Source organism: Haemaphysalis longicornis, unplaced genomic scaffold (genome assembly GCF_048455015.1).
Source record: "Haemaphysalis longicornis isolate Haplotype H1 unplaced genomic scaffold, Haemaphysalis longicornis Haplotype H1 scaffold_2, whole genome shotgun sequence".
NCBI lineage: Eukaryota > Metazoa > Arthropoda > Arachnida > Ixodida > Ixodidae > Haemaphysalis > Haemaphysalis longicornis.
Genome location: NW_027526295.1, coordinates 119,831,029 through 119,850,401, shown reverse-complemented (window position 1 = coordinate 119,850,401; position 19,373 = coordinate 119,831,029). Strand labels below are relative to the sequence as shown.

General features: G+C 44.8%; 1 protein-coding gene across 3 annotated transcripts in view; it reads left to right on the top strand.

Moving 5' to 3' along the window:
- Nucleotides 1–15,632, top strand: part of LOC144167339 (uncharacterized) — a 30,282-nt gene extending 14,650 nt beyond the window's left edge. For 2 of the 3 annotated variants that reach the window (XM_077696634.1, XM_077696632.1), the window contains exons 2-5: nt 9,736–9,884; nt 12,615–12,688; nt 14,843–14,926; nt 15,373–15,632. In XM_077696634.1, the coding sequence (XP_077552760.1) occupies nt 9,736–9,884; nt 12,615–12,688; nt 14,843–14,926; nt 15,373–15,536 (471 nt within the window). In that variant the 3' untranslated portion in view covers nt 15,537–15,632. Of the gene's footprint in view, nt 1–8,369; nt 8,495–9,735; nt 9,885–12,614; nt 12,689–14,842; nt 14,927–15,372 lie in introns of those variants that run through there. The other variant, XM_077696633.1, reaches the window with a different exon arrangement.
- The last annotated feature ends 3,741 nt before the right edge of the window (nt 15,633–19,373 follow it).

The following is a 19,373-nucleotide window of genomic DNA, read 5'->3' as shown; positions in this document are numbered from 1 at the left end:
ATGTTCAACAGTGTATATATATATCAGGAGAGTAGCACTACTCTTTAGGAAGCCCACGTGGTCTAGGAGGCTCATTAGCTGTACTTGAGAAAACCGGGCCCCCTTCAGTGAGGTATGCTTGGGGGAAGCTAGTAAATAAACTTGGTGGTGTGTTCAGCGGAATACGCATAAGTATGAGTATCGGCTGATCACACCAACACGTTCAGGCAGTTTTAGATACTGTGGTTGCTAGACGTCCGTTGGGGGAGCCCACATGTCTGGCTTTACATGACTCCACATTCTGGCAGTTTTTAGAAGCGGTGGACTTAGACGTCCCTTCGTGCCTCGATTGAGAGTGCTTTCATACCGCCCCGAATACCAAAAAGTCCGTAACAGGTACTGATTCCAAATATATTTCCAGGATATGTGACGGTTCAGTAAAGTAAAATATCACGGATGCCAGGAAAGGTACACCAGATAGGTGCAACCACAGTGTACTGGTTCCTTGGTGCACAGAGTGCATTCTCCCGCAGAAACAAGACTGGCCACTCAGGTGAAGTATTCAACTAAATCATCCCAATTTCGGAAGAGGCCTTCGTCCTGCACCGGACATTCATTGGCCAGCGATTGTGAACAGCAAAGTTTGCCGTCGTTTTATCCTCATCGGGAAAGTTTTGTCAATATCCATTTATAGAGCTATGCCATTTGTTTAAACAAGTCAGTTTTTCTCTGCCTGTAACACTGCTTTATAATCACTGCCCCTGTTTCGGCATCAAAATGACTAATGACAGGTTGCATTGAGTTTGGAAATTTTTAGAGAGCTGAGAAAACATGCCCTTTACAGAACCTTTGAGTTCGGACATTGTAGTGCTAGTATTTGAAAAAGCGCTCCGCCAGCTCATACCACACAACTCACATAAATGCAGCACGAAGTTTTGTCGTGTTTTGTGGTAACAAGGCATGATTTGGTACCAGCGTCCGCTCTTCTTATTGTGACAAAGCAGCTTTCCTTCGAGGAGCCACCGCTATGAAGCCGTATCTACGTGTAGGGTACGTGGCCAAGCCTGGGCAAAGACGTAGAACGAAATGCCGTGAGCTACGTAGGGCAGCTCACGGCAAGACCTCTAGCTTGGTTGGCTGCTGCCTCTGACTCAGTTTCTTCACACCTGCACATAGTGTAAATACAGCCATTCTAACTTCGTATACCTCTTCTCTGCTTGGTGAGGTGAACTTTTATTCGCGTCAGTCGATAGAGCTTCGCAGCGGACGCTAGCATTGACAGGGCACAATGGCCACCAATTTTGGACATTCACTTTAGCCAGCCATGCCACTGTCGTGTTGCGTGTGCTGTCCCATTCCCGTGATCCTGCTGTTGAGCCGGGAAAAAGAACACTAGGATCGCTGAATACCTTACTAATCTAACCACTATTTACACCTTTGAAAATAACCGGAGACCTTAACCGCGCTATGCCCAATGTACCATCTCTAAACAAAGCGGAAAATCGGACCATTAATCGTTACACAGTTACACACAATGCCGGAATTCGACTTGTATGATGACTTTTCTACGCTGACATTCACTTTCCTAACTTCAAATACACCTTTGTAAACGGCTGCAGACCGTAACTGCGCTACGCGCAATTTACCATCTCTAAACAAACCGGAAAACCGGATCATTAATCGTCACATAGTTACACACAAAAATTCAGGAATTTGACTTGTATGATGACTTCTGTACGGTGGCAATCCTTTCCTAACTCAAAATTCACGTTAAAATATGTAATTTGTAAGGCGAGACCAGTGAATTGAGAAAACGTGTTTGTACTGTATGTAAAGCCAGGAAAGCAGAGATATGCGTATCGCAACCGAAATGTGTACTCGCTCTCTCGTTGTTTTAGGTTGATTTGTTTGCTTGCTTCGTATGTGGTATAGACGCGACTGTTCCTCCTCTTGAATGTATAGGCGACGCACTCAAGATTTTCACCGACGCGATGCAACGATCTTTCCACTCTACACACCTTTAAAGACTGCTCGTCGTGGGACCCAATATTGCCTGTATTATTATTCTGTGAGAAGGAAAAAAAATGTGCGCGTGTCTGTTTAGTTCTAAGGACAAGACTAAATTAGAATAAAATGATAGAACAGCTGTGCACAAAACAGTGCAGCCTAATAGGCTCTCTCAGTAACGGGAAATTTACTTTGTGCCTTATAAGCTCAGATAATTGCTGTAGAAGGGTAGAGTTTTTCTAGTGACATTTGGGCTCATCGCACACCGCGCACACACATCTATGGCTGAATAAGTGTTTTGACAGTACAATTATAGGTCCGGAACCCCTGCTGTGGCTGAACTAGGGGCAAGGCTGTGTGCGCGGAATGCAGCAAAATTAATTGGCATGTAGCCTAACAGCGCGCTGCTCGCCTAGGCACTTCAGGCCGTACAATTACTTTTACAAAATAATTATAGCGGACAATCACGTTGCGGTTGAGCAGCCGGGTTCGTGTGTAAGATACAGCCCTAAATTAGATCATGTCGGAGCAGCCGGAATGCTGCGAAAGTTTGAAAGCCTGTCTTTTGAACAGGTCAAAACCCCGTCCTGCAGAAAAAGCTGAACAGGTCAATTGATTGATTGATTGTAGGATTTAACGCGCCAACACAACTTGGCAATGAGGCGTGCCATTGTGGAGGGCTCCGGACTAATTTTGACCATGTGGAAATTTTTGATGTGTGCCGAAACCTCGTACGCACGGGCGTTTTTGCTTTTCGCCTCCATCAGAAAAGCTGCCTTTCGTGGCCGGAAATCGCACCAGCGTCCTGGTGCTCAGCAGCACAATTCTTTAACCACTGAGCCACCGCGGCGGGTCTGAAGAGCCCGCTAATTGGAAAGGTTCAGCAACCAGCCTCGGCCAAAAGTTCATCGGGGTATCAGTGACAAAGATGCGGAGCCACCGAGTGGTTCTTTAACTTCTGACGACCGTATGCCTGATTAAGAAAGGGTGTTAGATGTGCAACAGAACAAGGTGGTGGCAGTCTAGTTAGGAGAACAAGGTCGATTAGGATCGCTGTCAGAAACGTGTGCATTGGTAGCGATACCAAGCTTGCTGGCCTAATTCTCGTGTATTTTGATAACTCTGTGGTGGTCCAAGAATTTGAGACTTTCTGAACCAAACCGTTGACGTAGATGGAAAAAGAACCTTGGTGTGCTTACGTACTTCGAAGGAGAAAGCCTAGCAATTACCAGACTCTGTTGCTTCTTCATCGTGGTTGCCTCTCGTGCTTCGATCCAGTTTTTTCGACTTCTCATAAAAATTACTCAGACAGGTATGCTGGCTGTGAATTAAACAATAGGTTCCGACCGTAGCAAAACTAATCCACGTGCACTGGTTAAATTCACGTTCCACACGCTTGCGTATCACGCAGCACGCACATGGCTAAGTCTCATTCCCCTTCTGCAGGGTACCGGGTTAGCACAGTGGTAGCGCACTTACCTCTTGTTCTTATGACTTGGGCTCAAACTTTCCTGGAAAGAAAGTGCGTATTTTTTCTTATATTTTCCCAGCGACGGGCATCTTTGTACCATTTCTCTTAACGACCATGGCAGTTATTTTGTGCGTGTGATGAGGAATCTACAGCTTTCACCATAGAAATTTCATTCCTTCTTTTCAAATGCCGAGTGCAGTTCAATAAAACAATCCTCTACATATATTTCCACATGAAACGTCGATAGGTGGAAGGGGGATTTCTCTAAGAGCATTTTAATAAAACTCCATACTGTTCTATTGTAGTAAAGGCGAAAGCATTAGTGCTGAATCGTGGAGTGGATATGATAGTGTTGTATGCGCCGCAACGTTTCACACGTCGTGCCGATGCAGACGGTTCAGATTCCGTCGGTGTATACACCTCACCTATGAAACTTTCAGAAGTGTCGTGTATAAGGCGGCCGCCTCTTCATGTAGAGACAATGCCACGTGTATACATTCTGTGCACGGTAATTAGGTGATGTCTACAGTGGCATGTGTCAGATAGTATGCACGCGTCCTCTCATCATCGTCATCATCACGCCGTTCCCTTTGTGGCGGTTTTTTATTTTTCTTGCCCTTGACAGAGAGTATGGATGAACCAACATTGTTCCCCAACATATAATATACGATCAGGAGACTGCTTTGCTACCAACGTAATAGCTGCTTTCGTAGTTACCACGCTAACAGTTCACTAGTACAGCAGCAACCAACCGGTTCCTGGCGGGCAGACAATAATTACCCGAGTTCTTAGGCTGATGTGTATCTATAAACACTTTTGCTGCTTCAGCCAAGTTTGAAGACCAAAAGTGTGTCCTGAGTGTGAATCCTTCGTTAAAATTACGAATATAAACAATTTAAAAACACATAACTTAGCGCCGCAGCTGCCAGTAACCAAGTGGACAAAGCCTAAATTAAAGAATTCTATTTTTGTTAGACATTACTGGGTAGCCTCAGATGCCTAAATATTGAATGAGTATTTCTACATTCCGAACATACACGAGCTTCATGAAATAATGGGCAAAGTGCCTCCGTACAAGGACAATGACCAGCCGCAGGGAGAGGGGGCATCCTTGCGTGTGCTCAATGAGAGCACGTGTGTCCATGAAGCGTCAATCGCTATAGTATTTTTTTTAACGTAGCAGGTGTGTTCAGGGCACCAGTAATATAGAAAACAGGATTGAGAGGCCGTAGTCTGAAATTGAAAAACACATTTTTAAACGTGAATGCTTTTAAATTCGTAGAGCAATATCAGGGGAGTTCAAAAAACTTAAGGCTTGGCGAAATCAAGCTTACACGTTATTTCGTCAAGAAAAATAGTAAAGTCTGCCTAGATGACTTAAGAAAACAAGTTATAATGCATTGGGAATTCAGCGTAGGGAACCCAGACAAGACAAATATTAAAAGAGGGGACGTAAAATCCAAATCCCGGGGCTATGCTCCGCTCCAACAATGTTCGGAAAGGTCGGATGCATGGTAAAAAATTTCCCCGCATTTCCCCGAGGGGAAGAATGTGAAAGTGCGAATGCAGGAGTTGAATTTGCGCGGTTCGGTAATGTTCGCGAAAGAGAGATCACACACACACACAACTACAAAGAAAGAAAGATGCATTTATTCACAGACAACTAGTTGTGTTGTCGTTGTACTTGATTGCTAGAGCGGATCTCAGCTTTGAAATTTCGTGTCAGTACTCCTTTAAGCGGGTGCATTGGCCCTTCTCACGCCCGATTCCTCGCCAATCCCCCACGTGGGTATGTGCCATGCACAGACACCTATTTGTGTTGTCGTTGTACTTGATTACTAGAGCGGATCTCAGCTTTGAAATTTCGTGTCAGTACTCCTTTAAGCGCGTGCATTAGCCCTTCTCACGCCCGATTCCTGGCCACGTGGGTATGTGCCATGTCAGCGGCCAGGCAGCGCGCGCCCATCTCCCCCCGTTGCCAAGGAAGACGAGGAGATTCCTGGCCAATCCCCCACGTGGGTATGTGCCATGTCAGCGGCCAGGCAGCGCGCGCCCATCTCCCCCCGTTGCCAAGGAAGACGAGGAGCGCGCGCACCCGCAGCTGTTGCTATATGGACGGACGGCGGTCACCGGAATTCAGGGTCGCTTATAAAGTGCATTCGCACATAAAAATGTCATTTTAAAATATACAAGTACATTTATCTCAATTAGCTCATTGCGGTATGACAAATGTCACATACCAGTGCGGTACAGGCGGTGGCGTCTTTGTATATTCACGCCGAATCCACCTATTTCTCACAGTCTTAATGAAGCTAACAAACTTCAATGGATTAGCGGAAACAATCATTTTGTAGACACAGACCCATGCGCATTTCTAACTTGAAGGATGTTTTTCTAACTAGAAACATCATGGGAACTGCTTTTAGCTTCACAAGAATATCGAGGGTACCACCTAGTCGGACCCGCTGTTGATAGTATGTTGAATTTCTGTTAAACCCGCAGATTTTTCTCGTGTTGCCGCTGGTGCAGTTTCACATTCTAGCCACTTCCTCCCAGCGACAGTTACAACGAGCGGCATTTAAAACTGGTCAGCCCCTTCTGCCGTAGCGGTCTTTATCGGTCAACACCCCTCCCACCCGCCGCTTCGCCCGCGAATAGGGGCTGGTGCGTCGTGAATCCTAGCAAGGTGGAATGGAGCTGTGACTGACGGGGTGACTAATACTAGTCTCGCCTCTACAACGTTCTACAGTCCGTCAACCTTTTTTTAAACCCTCCTGGGCGCTGCTTTTTGTCGGGCGCTTGGTATTTCTGCGCAATTTTGTGTACGTCGAAACAATTTTGTACGCTTTTCTGTCCGTCACAGTGCGAACTTTGAAGGTAAGGATGTATAGCTTAAGCCATAGAAAATCACAATTATTGACAACCTAAAATTCCACACCACACAGCGCCCGCAGCGATGGCCTTAAAGATGTTACCAAAGCACCGATCCAGTGGTGTATGTGTGTGTGGACCTTTTCTCGCACGCACCATTGCAATCATACTGTAGCGCTCATTGCCGGTAGATTTTCTGTGTTGTTTGCAACCTCATAAATGAGCTTTTCTTACGGAACCAGGCTTATCCAAGAAAGTCGGGATGGAGTCGCTACCCTGTCTGTTTTCATATTAGCAATAATTTCCAGATCTGTAGGTTTCAAAAGAACACTTACGCGATCACAAAAACACAGACGACGGTCCCACTGCCGAATGTGGTAGCGGCCCCTTCCTTCACATTTTATAGTCTTGGATTAAGCAAAACAGCATGACAAAAATCAATGAACCGAAGTGCAAGAACAGCTATTTCATTCAACGAGAGTCCCGGTACAATTACTGGTGAATATTTTTGCTAAGAGAAAATGTGTAGTTTCTGAGGGTATACTAATTTTTTGTTGTTTATGGTAACTCGCCCAAAACACAACTTCTTTCGAGCGCTGAATCATTTCCGACGCCGCTGCTGTCAACATACGGTGCCAAGCAGTGGTTTTAGTCGCACGTATTGTCACATTTTGTTTCTGGAATAGCTGTAAAGCAATGAACGGGAGCATAAAATTCAGTTGAAAGAAGTTGGGTAATTTTGCGACCGAAAAACATACTGTAAAAAAATGGTAAAAACAATGTATAATAAAAGTTTAGTAATACAAAAACGAAGTAGCACAAAGAACTGAAAGTTACAATGTGTTTTGACCATTCTTTTGTTAACATATATAATATTTCCGTAATAGCCGATTTTTGCGGACTTCGAAATTACAATAGTTTTATTTCGAAGTTGAACTCTGTCTAATTTATGAAAATTATTTTTGTCCAGCGCTTTCTATAAGTTTAAAAATGCTATTTAAAGGTAGCTTTAGCTCTTTTATTAGGCTAAGAAACTTTTCGCACAATTGATGGGACGAGTGGAAGCCTCACTAACAACCGTCCGGACTATCATAAGTACCAGCAGCATGTTCCATTAAATATGCTTTTCTGCACATTATTAAAACTTCAAGCACAGGGTCATGACTGGTAGCGCCGCTCAGGAGAAATCCAACAAGAAGCAGTAGTCATTATGCCGATTGTTTCAAATGCCCATGCCCCGGACGCACTGTCCCATGAACGCTATACTTCATTTGGCGTGCTAACGATAGTGTTGACAGCACTAAAACATACAATTCCTGCATTTCGTGTTACAAGATTATTATAAAAAATTCACCCATGCATTCTGTTCAGATGCTAACCGTCGAAACCTCTTCTTAGTATTAATCATATCGCATAAAATGAAGAGAGATATGGAATAATTATGTTCGCCTCGATATTTCCACTTATCTTACAGAAATAATCCCGCATTTAAAGTTGAAGTAGCTATGTGCACTGTTCTTCAATACATAGCGCTCAGTAAACAGTGTTCCCACGTGATAAAGAAGTCAGCCACGTATGCTACAGAAAAATAGCAGGTACAATATTGACGAGCTTGGTTCCCAGGGACCATTGTAGCATTGATTACAAGTGTATGTTTCACTCACGCCACAACCGTGAATACGTTTTGCACAAACTTTTAACGGTACTCCTGACATCCGGCACAGCGACGGTTCCCATCACGCCACTAAGGTTATTGGCACTGACAGTACGTAGCACAATAACATAAAAAGATCAGCGACCGATGTAATTGGCGCATTAAAAAAACACTTTTTATCGAAAGTAATCACCTAGGAAATAATGGCGCGTGCAATCATTGCAGTGTGTTTCTTTCTGCCAAAAGGTTTATCAGTAGATATCAAATTCTGTCAAGAAATAATTGAAATTTTAGCTCTGCTCCCATTCGCTGTCCATTAATAAATGAGTACCTACGTACCTGGGATGGGTATAAATTCCACAAGTCGCTGTGGTGAGGTTGCGCACAGCCTCAGTTCCAATATGAAGTCTCTCGTAGCCGCTTTCCTGCTTGGCCTGTCCATGTTTACCTGGACTCCCAACACAGTCTGGGCAAGTTCTGAACCTGACCAAGCGGTAACGAATCCGTTTGAGGTACGTTGGTTTAGGGAGTTCTGTTTGCTATGATCATAAGAAATTACTGCGGGCCTCAGTTTACCCCACACAAGGAAATAGGTCGGCCTGTTTGCCGACCCCACGCTATGCCGGTAGGCTGCGTTTAATATTGTTCTCAATGCTTGCTGAAACGTAGTCTCATCGCATTGACTTTTCGAGCAGCTTAGCTGCGGCCCCTGGTTTAACTCTTCCAGCACACTGAACTTTACAATTGTTTAGGAGACGGTTCGATGAGCTTTTGGTGCGTGAAGCATTACGATTCTTACATATACACAAAGTTATCACGTTGCACAATATTAGAAAGGAGCCGCGAAGCAAATAAAACATGTATTTGTGCAGGGGTTTTCTCTGCAGTATTTGACATGTTTTGTCAAAGTACACTCCCTCTTTTCTATCTTCTGATTGAACCGTCGAATGAAGAAAGTCTCTGAGGCTATTAGTTAAACGGTAGTCTCTGTTTCTAATAAGCGAAGTATATTTTCAGTTTTACTATGAAGATGCAACCGTTAAAGACGTTGTAGAGCACAGCCATTGATTTAGGTGCACCAAATCGAGCGATTAACTGATCGTTTTGTGAAAACTGAGGTATTTGGTAGTGTACTTGACTGTCTTCTTTTTCTATTTCCCACTAGTCTTCCCTGCAGCTGTGGAGGAGAATTTAAATCAGTCATCAGTGCCGTTTAGTAGAATTTTTAGCGCCTTTTATAAGGTTTACAACCCGCACCTTGGTGTTTCGAAACTGGTGCTGGCTTCATTCCTCCCTCTAGCTACGTTGTTATCTGGGTGGTTGAGCTACATACGTGCAACCTGCATGCAGAGTGCTCGTGAATAAGTGAGAGCAAGAAACAGTGTTTTCATATGTACGTTTACCGCATGAAATTCATTGTATTCCCACATTTTATATCAGCGACATTACAGGCCGCATCAATGGACCGCCAAGGTGTCAGGAGAGTTCAAAGTGAGACTGACAAGAGCGCTAATCCGGCAATGCGATAACTTTCTGAGAATCAAGATAAGGAAAGATCGCATAATAATAAAGCAAGAAACAAATAATACAGTAATCGAAGAGTTGGCGTCAAATCACAACTATCAACACTACTAAATTTCTGGTCTGTGCACCAACTAACTTTGACTATATTGGCAGTGAGCTGTTATGTTCGATGTTTCATGGAAAGAAAATATCTGTTTGGCACCCAACGCATTATTTTTCTTGTTTCTAGATCCTCGAGAACATGCACCACGCTTACGGCATGTTTGACATGGACAAAGATGGGGATCTTGACTGCTCGACGGCTAACAGGACGGAAATCAACGCAGAGCAACAGACCGCCACCTATATCTGGGAACTATATGGCCCAGATGGTGAACCGTAAGGCCTAACTCGAGCCACGAGAACGTCTAAAATTATATTTTAGCCAACAGCACTGTTGTGGGGGGGGTTAGCATGAGGTCACAAAGTGTTTTCACTCATTCAAGACCCGTGGACAAAACCTAAACACCACCAACATAACAATGTTTCCTAGCACAATAATTACACGGGAAGAATCCTCGTCTCAATGGGCAAGTTTGGAAATTAGCAGAAGCCTGTCATTCGCTACATAATCTAAGGCATATATGGGAAATGGTTTTCTGTAGAAAACACCATCGGAGGTGTGCGAACTTCTGACGTGGGTGAAGTTTCAGGGTAGAAAGAAGGGGCTTCGACATCTCCCAATATTCTTTATATTTGTTCACACGATGAATGCATTGATGCCGTAAATTGGAGAGATAAAAATTCTTAAGCGATTATCTAAGCGACAAGCCTGAATACAACTATTGCCTATATGTTTGAAACTTTTTTTCTATGCCTTACGCCAACATGACCGCCTTGTGCTCCATTTTGGTGCTTCTATATTGTTTTTTTCTGAGAAAGCTACGTGGTAAAATTTACGCTGTCAACGAATATAATTTTTTGGCAAGGTTGTGCTTTCGTATCACTGTAACATTCGTGACCCAAGTGACTGACACCCTTAAATGAGCCCGCGAACATCACTTTACTGTAGCTACCATCCACCTCATTTTCAACGCAGAGCTGTTTATCCGTGGAGCGTTGTCATTAAACTCAGCACAGCCCAGCACATGTGAGGGTCCGCACAGTGCGGAGCTCGCAAAAATTAACAAGAACGAATACCCAGCGCACGTGAGCGTACGCGTCGAGCGTCTGGATGTACGCTTAATATTAGGTGGCTCTGGTGGAATGAGGAGTGCAGGCGCGCACGACCGGCGTCAAACAGCGTTGGAGCCACAATGCACAGAACCCCATCTCCTTAAAACGTGCTTAAGTACAAGGAAGACACACTTGCCGGCAGGCGGAAACGGAGAGATGGGACTACATTACAACTTCAGTTATTCATGCAACGACACTTCCAGGGTATAGAATAGCATAGAGTATTTGAGGGGAGAAAGGACAACTATCATCTTCCTCGTTAGTTCTAGTGCAAACACTATCTATGACCAAGCACACTGGCTAAACCCGTCCAATGCACATACAGCTCTGCCCGCTACACGAAACTCTTTCTACGACCCAGAAAAGCTCAACAGAAAAAAAAACGATACGAGCGAAGAAACATTCTGATGCTTCCTATACGCTTCAATTTCAATTAAACAGCTGACCAGCTAGCCCTTACTAAGTGTAACATGTCCGCACCAGGCTCAGACAAAATGGCGTGTACCATGATTCAGCACCTTCGCACAAGCAAGGTTGAAACGTTCATGTATTTTTAAGCGAAGTATGGTTGACAAGTTAATAACGTAAGGGGTGGAGAGAAGCCATTAAAGTTTCCATAATAAAAAAAGCGAAATATGTGTCGGTAACAGCAAGTTACTACCCGATAGCTTTGACCAGTTGACTCTCGAAGGTTCCCGTAAAACGACCAAAAACAGATTTGTACTTGGAATCCAACGGTATCTGGGCAGTTGAATGGCGTGCCCAGAAGCCCAATGAAAGTGACCGTGCTCATCGAGGATACGGAGCTTGTTTTTCGGCGGGCGGATCCCGGCAGGCCTGAGCCGAAACAGCTGCTCTATTCACACGCGCGTGAAAGAGCAGCTCTGCGTCTTCGATCGCCGAAATTGGGGTGCCAGGTAGTAAAGTAATTTTTTAGGGCTTGCCGCGACGTCAAGAATTGTGATGCACGTTACGTTTCAGTAAGCATGAGTTGGACCCATTACAAGGTAGAAGTAGTTGCAGCGGTGTTTAAGATACAGTGTCATATATTCGCGCAGAGAGTGCCTTTGTTTTGACTTCTGTACACACCCATCACAGGCTACCTGATTAACCGGCCATATTTTACACTGGGGCGCAAAATGCGAAAACGCTGTCGAAACCTATTGCGCCAATAAAAAAAAGTGAATTATTCAACAAATGGAACACTGATCTCAGACTTCGTTAGCAAAAAAAAAATCACTTATGATTACTGTGCTCCCTAATACACAATTTGGGCGCAGCGCGAGCTGCAGTCTTCTCGGTCACGGCGCATATCTGCTGCGTCTCAGGAAGTGATCGCGTGAGAAGGGAACACACGGTAGCACGTCCTACTGTGCAGCTAATTCGCAGCGCGTCGCTGCTGCCGAGTACTTGTGGGAAATCGTGTTTTAACTTCCCGCGCAAATGTGACATGGTCCAGATGAGCGCCCAATGAAGGTGAGCCGGGAGAAAGTGGTCGGGGTAGGGCGCGTCTTGTTGGCGACGCATGGAGAAAGTCTGAGGGAAAGGCAGTGATAGATGACGCCATTGCATCGCGTGCCGCCCTCTCCCTCACACTTTCGCCACACTTTGCTCCGCAGTTTTCTTTCTCTCTTCGCTTGCTCGGTTACAACACTGAGGCCATCGCCGCCGCGAAACCACAGTAGGGGCTGCCAAAGTGGTGCTCACTAAATACCTATTAATCAGACGACTTATACTCTGCTCACGCTCTGTGCACGTCCCAGAGAGAAACTTTGTGCAAGCGAGCTTCTGTGTTTAAATAGGAGTTCTATCAGAAATACTAGCTCTATGACCCCAGGTTATTACGATATGTGTTTGTGACTGATTTCGTTTTTATTCTTGTTTAAATTCCAGAATAACACTCCACCTTAATGTTAAGGTCGTTCCAGGAAGTGACCAGATTACATTTACGTATGGACAAGGACAAGGTAAATATAACGAGAAATGTCAGTAAGTGCATTCTTCTGAACGAATAGGAAACTGGAGGACGCGTAAGGTTTGCCTTGAAGAAGCTCTGAAACACTGCCGGTGAACGCTTTCACTTTGTTTTGGCGACTGGGAGCAGTGCGACAGCTGTATTATCGCCAGCACGGAGCGGCAGTGCTGTGATTTGCTCCTCACAGCGATACGCCTTCCGTTTCTGCTTTGCTTTTGCGACTCTCTTTTTAAAGTGGCTATCGAGTGCGTTCATTGCTGAAACTGAAGGACAGCGAACGAAAAGCCGCTATTTTGCTTTAATAATATAATTCAAGCGGTACAAGGACGCCCAAACCGGAAAAGGAAAAAAAAATTTTTTTCAGCAAGTTTCTAATCTTAAAGCAGACATTCTTGGCTGAGATACTTTACGAGCTCTTATTCTAAGTACTGATTTTGTATGTTGACTACGCCCTGCAAGCATTTAAGATTTCGAGAAAAGTTGTAGAAAATCTTGCAGGGTCCCTTTAAAAGCAGAACGCAAAAAAGTTATCCTACCTGAAACGAGGAAAGTGATCGAAGGTCATAGTGCGCCCGGCACTAATGTAAGGCGACAAATTCATGACAACTGTATCATGAGTATGGACGCGCTCCCGCGTATCAGGCCTCTTTAAAGAACTGCGCAGGGCAAGCGCTGGGCAGCGGATATCAATGTTGGTGCCGTCAGTCTGGTCATGTCACGCTGGCACAAAAAAGGGCCCCTTTGTACTTCAATGCGTTCGGCGTAGGGGGAGCAAAATTGAACTAAAGTACCTTTTCCTGCGCGACACAAAATTGCCAGCTAGCCGTAAGCTGCAGCACCCACCGTCGAGGTGCGAACATTCTAATGACAGGTGACGAGGCTGACGCCACTGGCGCAGACTGCAGTGTGCCACATCTTTCGCCGGTGGCTGCTGCCGGGAGGCGCTGGCGGACGCCAGTTACGTCGGCTACGGTTATACGTTTCGGCACTTTCGCAGCCCGTTCTATAATCAACGTTACTTAAGCCTATAAAAGGCAATTTACACCATACAGTGGATTTCATTGTATCCCCAAGCGACTCCCGCGAGCAGGAAAAAGTTACCACTCCAGATCACACGCCATCGGTTAGGGCCGCGCCTGTTTTCAGTGGCGGACCGCAAGTGGGACATGGGGTTTTTGTGACACATACGCATATGAACAACGAGTGGAGAAAAAGGACAGCTTCGAGGAGTGAACTAAACTTCTGGGTATGCTAAGTGCACTGTAGAACATCAAGAGTGTTGAAAAAATTTTTCTTCAGAATATCGTGGCCAATCCGAAAGAAGCTATTACCGGTGTGCAATCGATGTGGCAATAATAAATATTGCACGGTACAGGGGTATCAACCCTCATGCAACTGCTGATTACGTGACAGCCACTGAATGGGCCTGCGGTTGATGCTATGAGCTCAATAGCCAACGTTGTTGGAACCAGGTTTCGAAGGTACAGTTCGCTGGACGGCTTTCCACCAGACAGTATCTGTGGCTGCCCCGACATGGAGCCGCTCCGGTGATTTTTGAGGTGCCACTTCGCGAAGTCTCGACTGTGCCAGGCCACACTAACCGGCTTTCGCTGCCGAATGCCTTATTTGAATTTCTGCCTTCAACGCGCACCCGTAGAGCCATCGACCCAGTGTGGCTTTTGTCAAGAGGGCCAGATATTCGACCACTTGCTGCTGTCTTGCTGGCGAAAATGATCCCCTCCGCCCCCTGGGTCTTTTTTGTTGGTTCTTCATTTATTAACCTTTTTTGTATTGGACCTCCTTTTTCGGCTGGGGGATATTTGACGCGACTTCACTCTTTTTCAAGGCTGGTTTTTTTACCTTGTAAGTAAAACACATCACCTACGTACTTTTTCCTGTACTGTAAGCTAGTTATTTTTAGTTTAGTACGTTCTATATTTTTGCTCTCAAAATTGTTGTTATCACTTTTCCCTCAAACTTTGGGTTTCAATTATTCCTTGGATTTCATTTTAATCTTTCCCCCATTGAGATCCCAATCCGATTTGGTCATTCCCCCAGAAAGGATCCGCGCCATGATTTCTTGGCTCGTACCAATCAGACAATTATGCCTATTAGCCATGCGCACTATTCTTTGTACTGCTTACAGGTGAAGAACCCGCAAGCACTGCTACATTCCTCTACGCGGATGATACTTGCGTCATTACGGCCCTTCCTTTACTTGGTCGACCGGGTAAGACGGACTAAGCAGCGTTCGCCGGTGTCCTTTTGTGTTCGAAGACCAGTCGCGTTATCACAATCTAATATAACAAGATGACACTTATTTTACTGCCGCCACGAATAATTGCTAATTCCTCGCAACAATGAGAGAAGCGAAAGTTTCCATGGTAAACTCGAATGGTAGCTGATCATAAAATCAATTTTTTTACCTATAACCGATTCCTTATTCAGTTACATTCATTCTTAAAGGCGAATGCTGGGCATCTGGTGAAATAAATAAAACAAATCTTTCAATCTATACCTTCGAAATAAATGGTCATTTATGCAACTAGGATGGAAGCGCCGAAAGGGGCGCAAACACTACGTTCTTTTTTATTACTAGTTGCATAGTATGGTTTCTAATGGTTGTTTAGACCTGACATAAATTGCATTACATTATGTATGTCTATTTATTGCCAGAGTGCGTCATGGGAGTGCCGGAAGAAGTCAAAACACGCGTCTCACAAAGCTGCATCAGTCAGTTCGAAGAAAACTGTCATACCACTGTTCTGGGCTTCGACAAAGACACGTGTAGTCAATGGTTCATCGGAGAAGAAATCGCGAGGTCTCAGTCAAAAATCTGATTTCTGCTATTCGGAGGTGGCCTGATGTGTACGTTTGTACGTCGACTGCAGAAATAAAACTGATGAAGCGGAAATTGCCTGTAATATAGAAGCCAATGAAAGCCTAATATTGGGGTGATTTCTGCGGATTTCCATCTTGCGGATTTGTATACTTCTAACCTGGCCACGTATAGGGCTGATAGCGATGCCCAAAATATATATATTTTTTCTCGCAGTTTCCTGTACAACGTACGAGTAAACCCCGCGTGCAATTATTGCAACACCGTCTACACCGCCCCAAAGGCTGTATCTGTCTCCGTCGCACAGCCGTTCCACTCTCCTCCTTTTCCCCACAACTAACTTGTTTCCTCCCGTGCTTGGCTGGAACAATATTTTTGCCGGGCAGCTGGCCAAGCATTTTCGCCGTGTATTCTTCCCCAGAGAGACATAACCGAGAGAGGATTTGATGGCGCTGCATTCGTTCCGCTGCTGAGAGAGAGGGAGAGAGAGAGGGGGGAAACAGAAAAACAGAGTGAGCGAGGGAGGCAGTGAGCGAGAGTGGCTTTATTGAGCAATGAATTGCGGGGTGACTTCCCAAACCGGATATCAACGGGTGATCTTGACTTTGACTGCTCGTACAACCAAGATAGTCCGTACGTCGAGGCGGTGGCTGTATTACACGCTCTCCCACTGCTAATGGGAAGCGTTGGGAGTTGAGACAATGTCGGGGTATCGCCGCAATCCCAGATTAGGTGATGTAGTGTGCCTAAATGGCCGCAAAATATACACTGTAAGAAGTATTGTGTTTGGATGAGATGATTTATTCGTACTTGGTTAGCGAACGTGTTGGTTATGTGCATTAAAATTCACGAGAACCCATAACGGCATTCGCTGTTATGTGTTCTCGTGCATTTTAAACTGGGTTGGGCGGGAGGAAAGGCCCTTCTGGCTAGTCTATTATATTGGCTTATTTCCGGGTAGGTCTCAATCGGCGTTGGACTGTATCCTTCTATGGGGTCCGGTTGCTGAGATATGTTATTTGAAAGGCGTCTAGTCGAAGCGCCGTCCGCCAACTTCCTCTGCAGATGCGTTCGTTGCACGCTATCTTGACAGCTCCCGTGAATGGATTGTGGAGATATTGCAAAAAAAGCAGAAATGGAATGCATGGCATGAGCGAGAGAAAATACCGGTTCTGCTAGACATCAAAAGGAACGGCAGGCAGCGCATGCCAAAGATGAAGCCAGCAAACTGTTAGCGCTGAAAGCACAATTGGTATGGTGTACTGGAGGCGTGCGAGATAGGCGATCTGATGCGAGATATGTGATGCGTTCGGTCCTCTGGCGGCCTATACTCGGGGAAAACGTTCTGTGCAATGCAGTCAAAGCTAAAGAGACGGAACATGCTAGTTCGCTGTGCACCTGGAAGTAGTTCAACAAAAAAAAATTGACTGGCTGTAATTTAGGCAATAAAAAACATTCAGCTCTTCGGTTCTAGCCGTGGATTGATAATGCCACTTAATTGCTATCTGGAATATATAAACCAGAAAGCATTATTTTTTTTTAATTTTTCGGTTTGTACTGTCGCCACTGACATCGCAATGGTTCTCTTATGAAAAAAAAAATACGTGGCGTTCTTTTCGACGGCCTTTGGCAGCTCGCGGTAGCTCGCCACTTTAGTTATTCCATAGAAGGTATAGGAATCTGGACAACCAAAAGCTGCCAAACTAAACAAAGCAAGCGGTCTGCAAAGTGTACGCCCAAGTGAAACTGATGCAATCGGTACTATCCGTCGTTTCCGCAATCCGTTTGGTATGCAAGCTTGCCGGCTGAAGCGAGCGGGTTAGTAAGCGTGTATTCGTGCTGCTGTTTTGATATACTGCGGCCGCGCTATGTACGTGCGCTATACATGTCCGTGGTGCTGCCCAGTTTTGAGCTCCAGAAAAGTTTACAAATCAGTGCATGCCGTCAAAATTGCAGCGCTGACAAAATTCACTTCACTTCTGACCGATCCAATGTTGGGCAGTATAGTCCACGGTCTGCCTAAGTTTTCCAGCCAAAGCGTTGGCTTGTGTTCAATAATAATAATAATAACAATATTAAGAATAATAATAATAATATTCAATCAATCAATGAATGAATGAATCAATCAATCATGTTTATTTACGTGCCCAGGAAGAGCCAGAGGCCTGAGTGCTGGCGCACGGATGGTTACATAAAAACAAAATACAAGAAACATATTGCAAGAAACAAACAAGCAACAAGACACACAAATTGAAGTAGTGAAAATGACAGAAATAAAGCATAGGCGGAGCCTGGGTACCGGTAAAAAGATAAAAAAGAAGATAACTTTGTTGCTCTGCTTATTGTGAAGACCACACGACAGGCAGAGCAACAAAGTTTGACACTAATACAACAAAAACAACGGCAAGAGCGTAGAGACAAATTATAAGACAAACAAATGACAGTAAACCGTTTGAAAAATAGGCAACTATCAGTTGGTTAGACACAACCGCACAGAAACAAAATTCCAGAAGAAGAAAAAAAGCGAACGAAAGAGAATAATAATAATAATATTATACTAATAATAATCAATCAATCAATCAATCAATCAATCAATCAATCAATCAATCATGTTTATTTACGTTCCCAGGAAGTGCCAGAGGCCTGAGTGCTGGCGCACGGATAGTTACATAAAAACAAAATACAAGAAACATATAGCAAGAAACAAAGAAGCGACAAGACACAGACAAATTGAAGTAGTGAAAATGACAGAAATACAGCACAGGCGGAGCCTGGGTACAGGTAAAAAAATAAAAAAAAGAAGATGCCTATGTTGCTCTGCCTGTCGTAAAGGCCACACGACAGGCAGAGCAACAAAGTTTGACAGTAATACAACAAAAACAACGGCAAGAGGCAAATGATAAGACGAACAAATGACAGTAAACAGTTTCAAAAATATGCAACTATCAGTTGGATAGACACAACCGCACAGAAACCAAATTCCAGAAAAAAAAGAACGACAGACATATCATAGATGTTTAACATACTGTATTTTTCAACAGCGCTGTACGGTAAATTGTAAAGGATTTCTGAAGATGTCAAGGCGTTCAACAAAGCGGTTGTAACAATTCTGTTTTCTGCGCACAGGAGAATGATTGGAGTTGCGCGCAGCGCTCAAGAACGGGCGATGTGACCTGGTGCGCTCCTGACGAGGCGCACGCTTACGTGTGTTCGGAGGGGCTGAGTTGCCTGGTAACGCTCGACGGCCAAATTAAAAGCGTATATAGCTCTGATGTTAACGTGCCCTCACCACCACCCACATGCGAGGCTCCATTCACCAACGTCGGTGTTTTTCCTTGCTGTTTAATTGTGTGCGCGTTTACTGCGCACTATAGCCAAAAAACCAAGCTTTGCCTCGACGATTGTGGCTTTACCGCGTTCAGCGGCGCAAAGGTCATGGCGATACAGAGGTTGTGTGCGAGACGGAAAACGTTCTCTTAGGGATGTCCACCCTCCACGTTCGAGAGAAAACGAAAGTGATCATACTTTTAGGGTCAATAATAACCTCTAGGTCGGGCGCGAAAAGCTTTGGTGGTTGCCCCCCTTCGCAGCATTGAATTGCGCCTATTTTTTTTAATCAAGTACGGCTGCATGTACCGATATAGCGGTGCCAAATTATGCTCGGGCACTCTGTCGCTGTATCTGTAGCTTCCATGGCGTTTCAACGCTCTTTTTCTCCACAAGACACATTGAAGAATTGTTCACCACACCGACGTAGTACAACGCTTTGCTGGTAGCTGTGCGGGTGGCGGTGGAGCCTTGGTCTGGGACATTTTAGATGCGACTGCATCTCATTCAC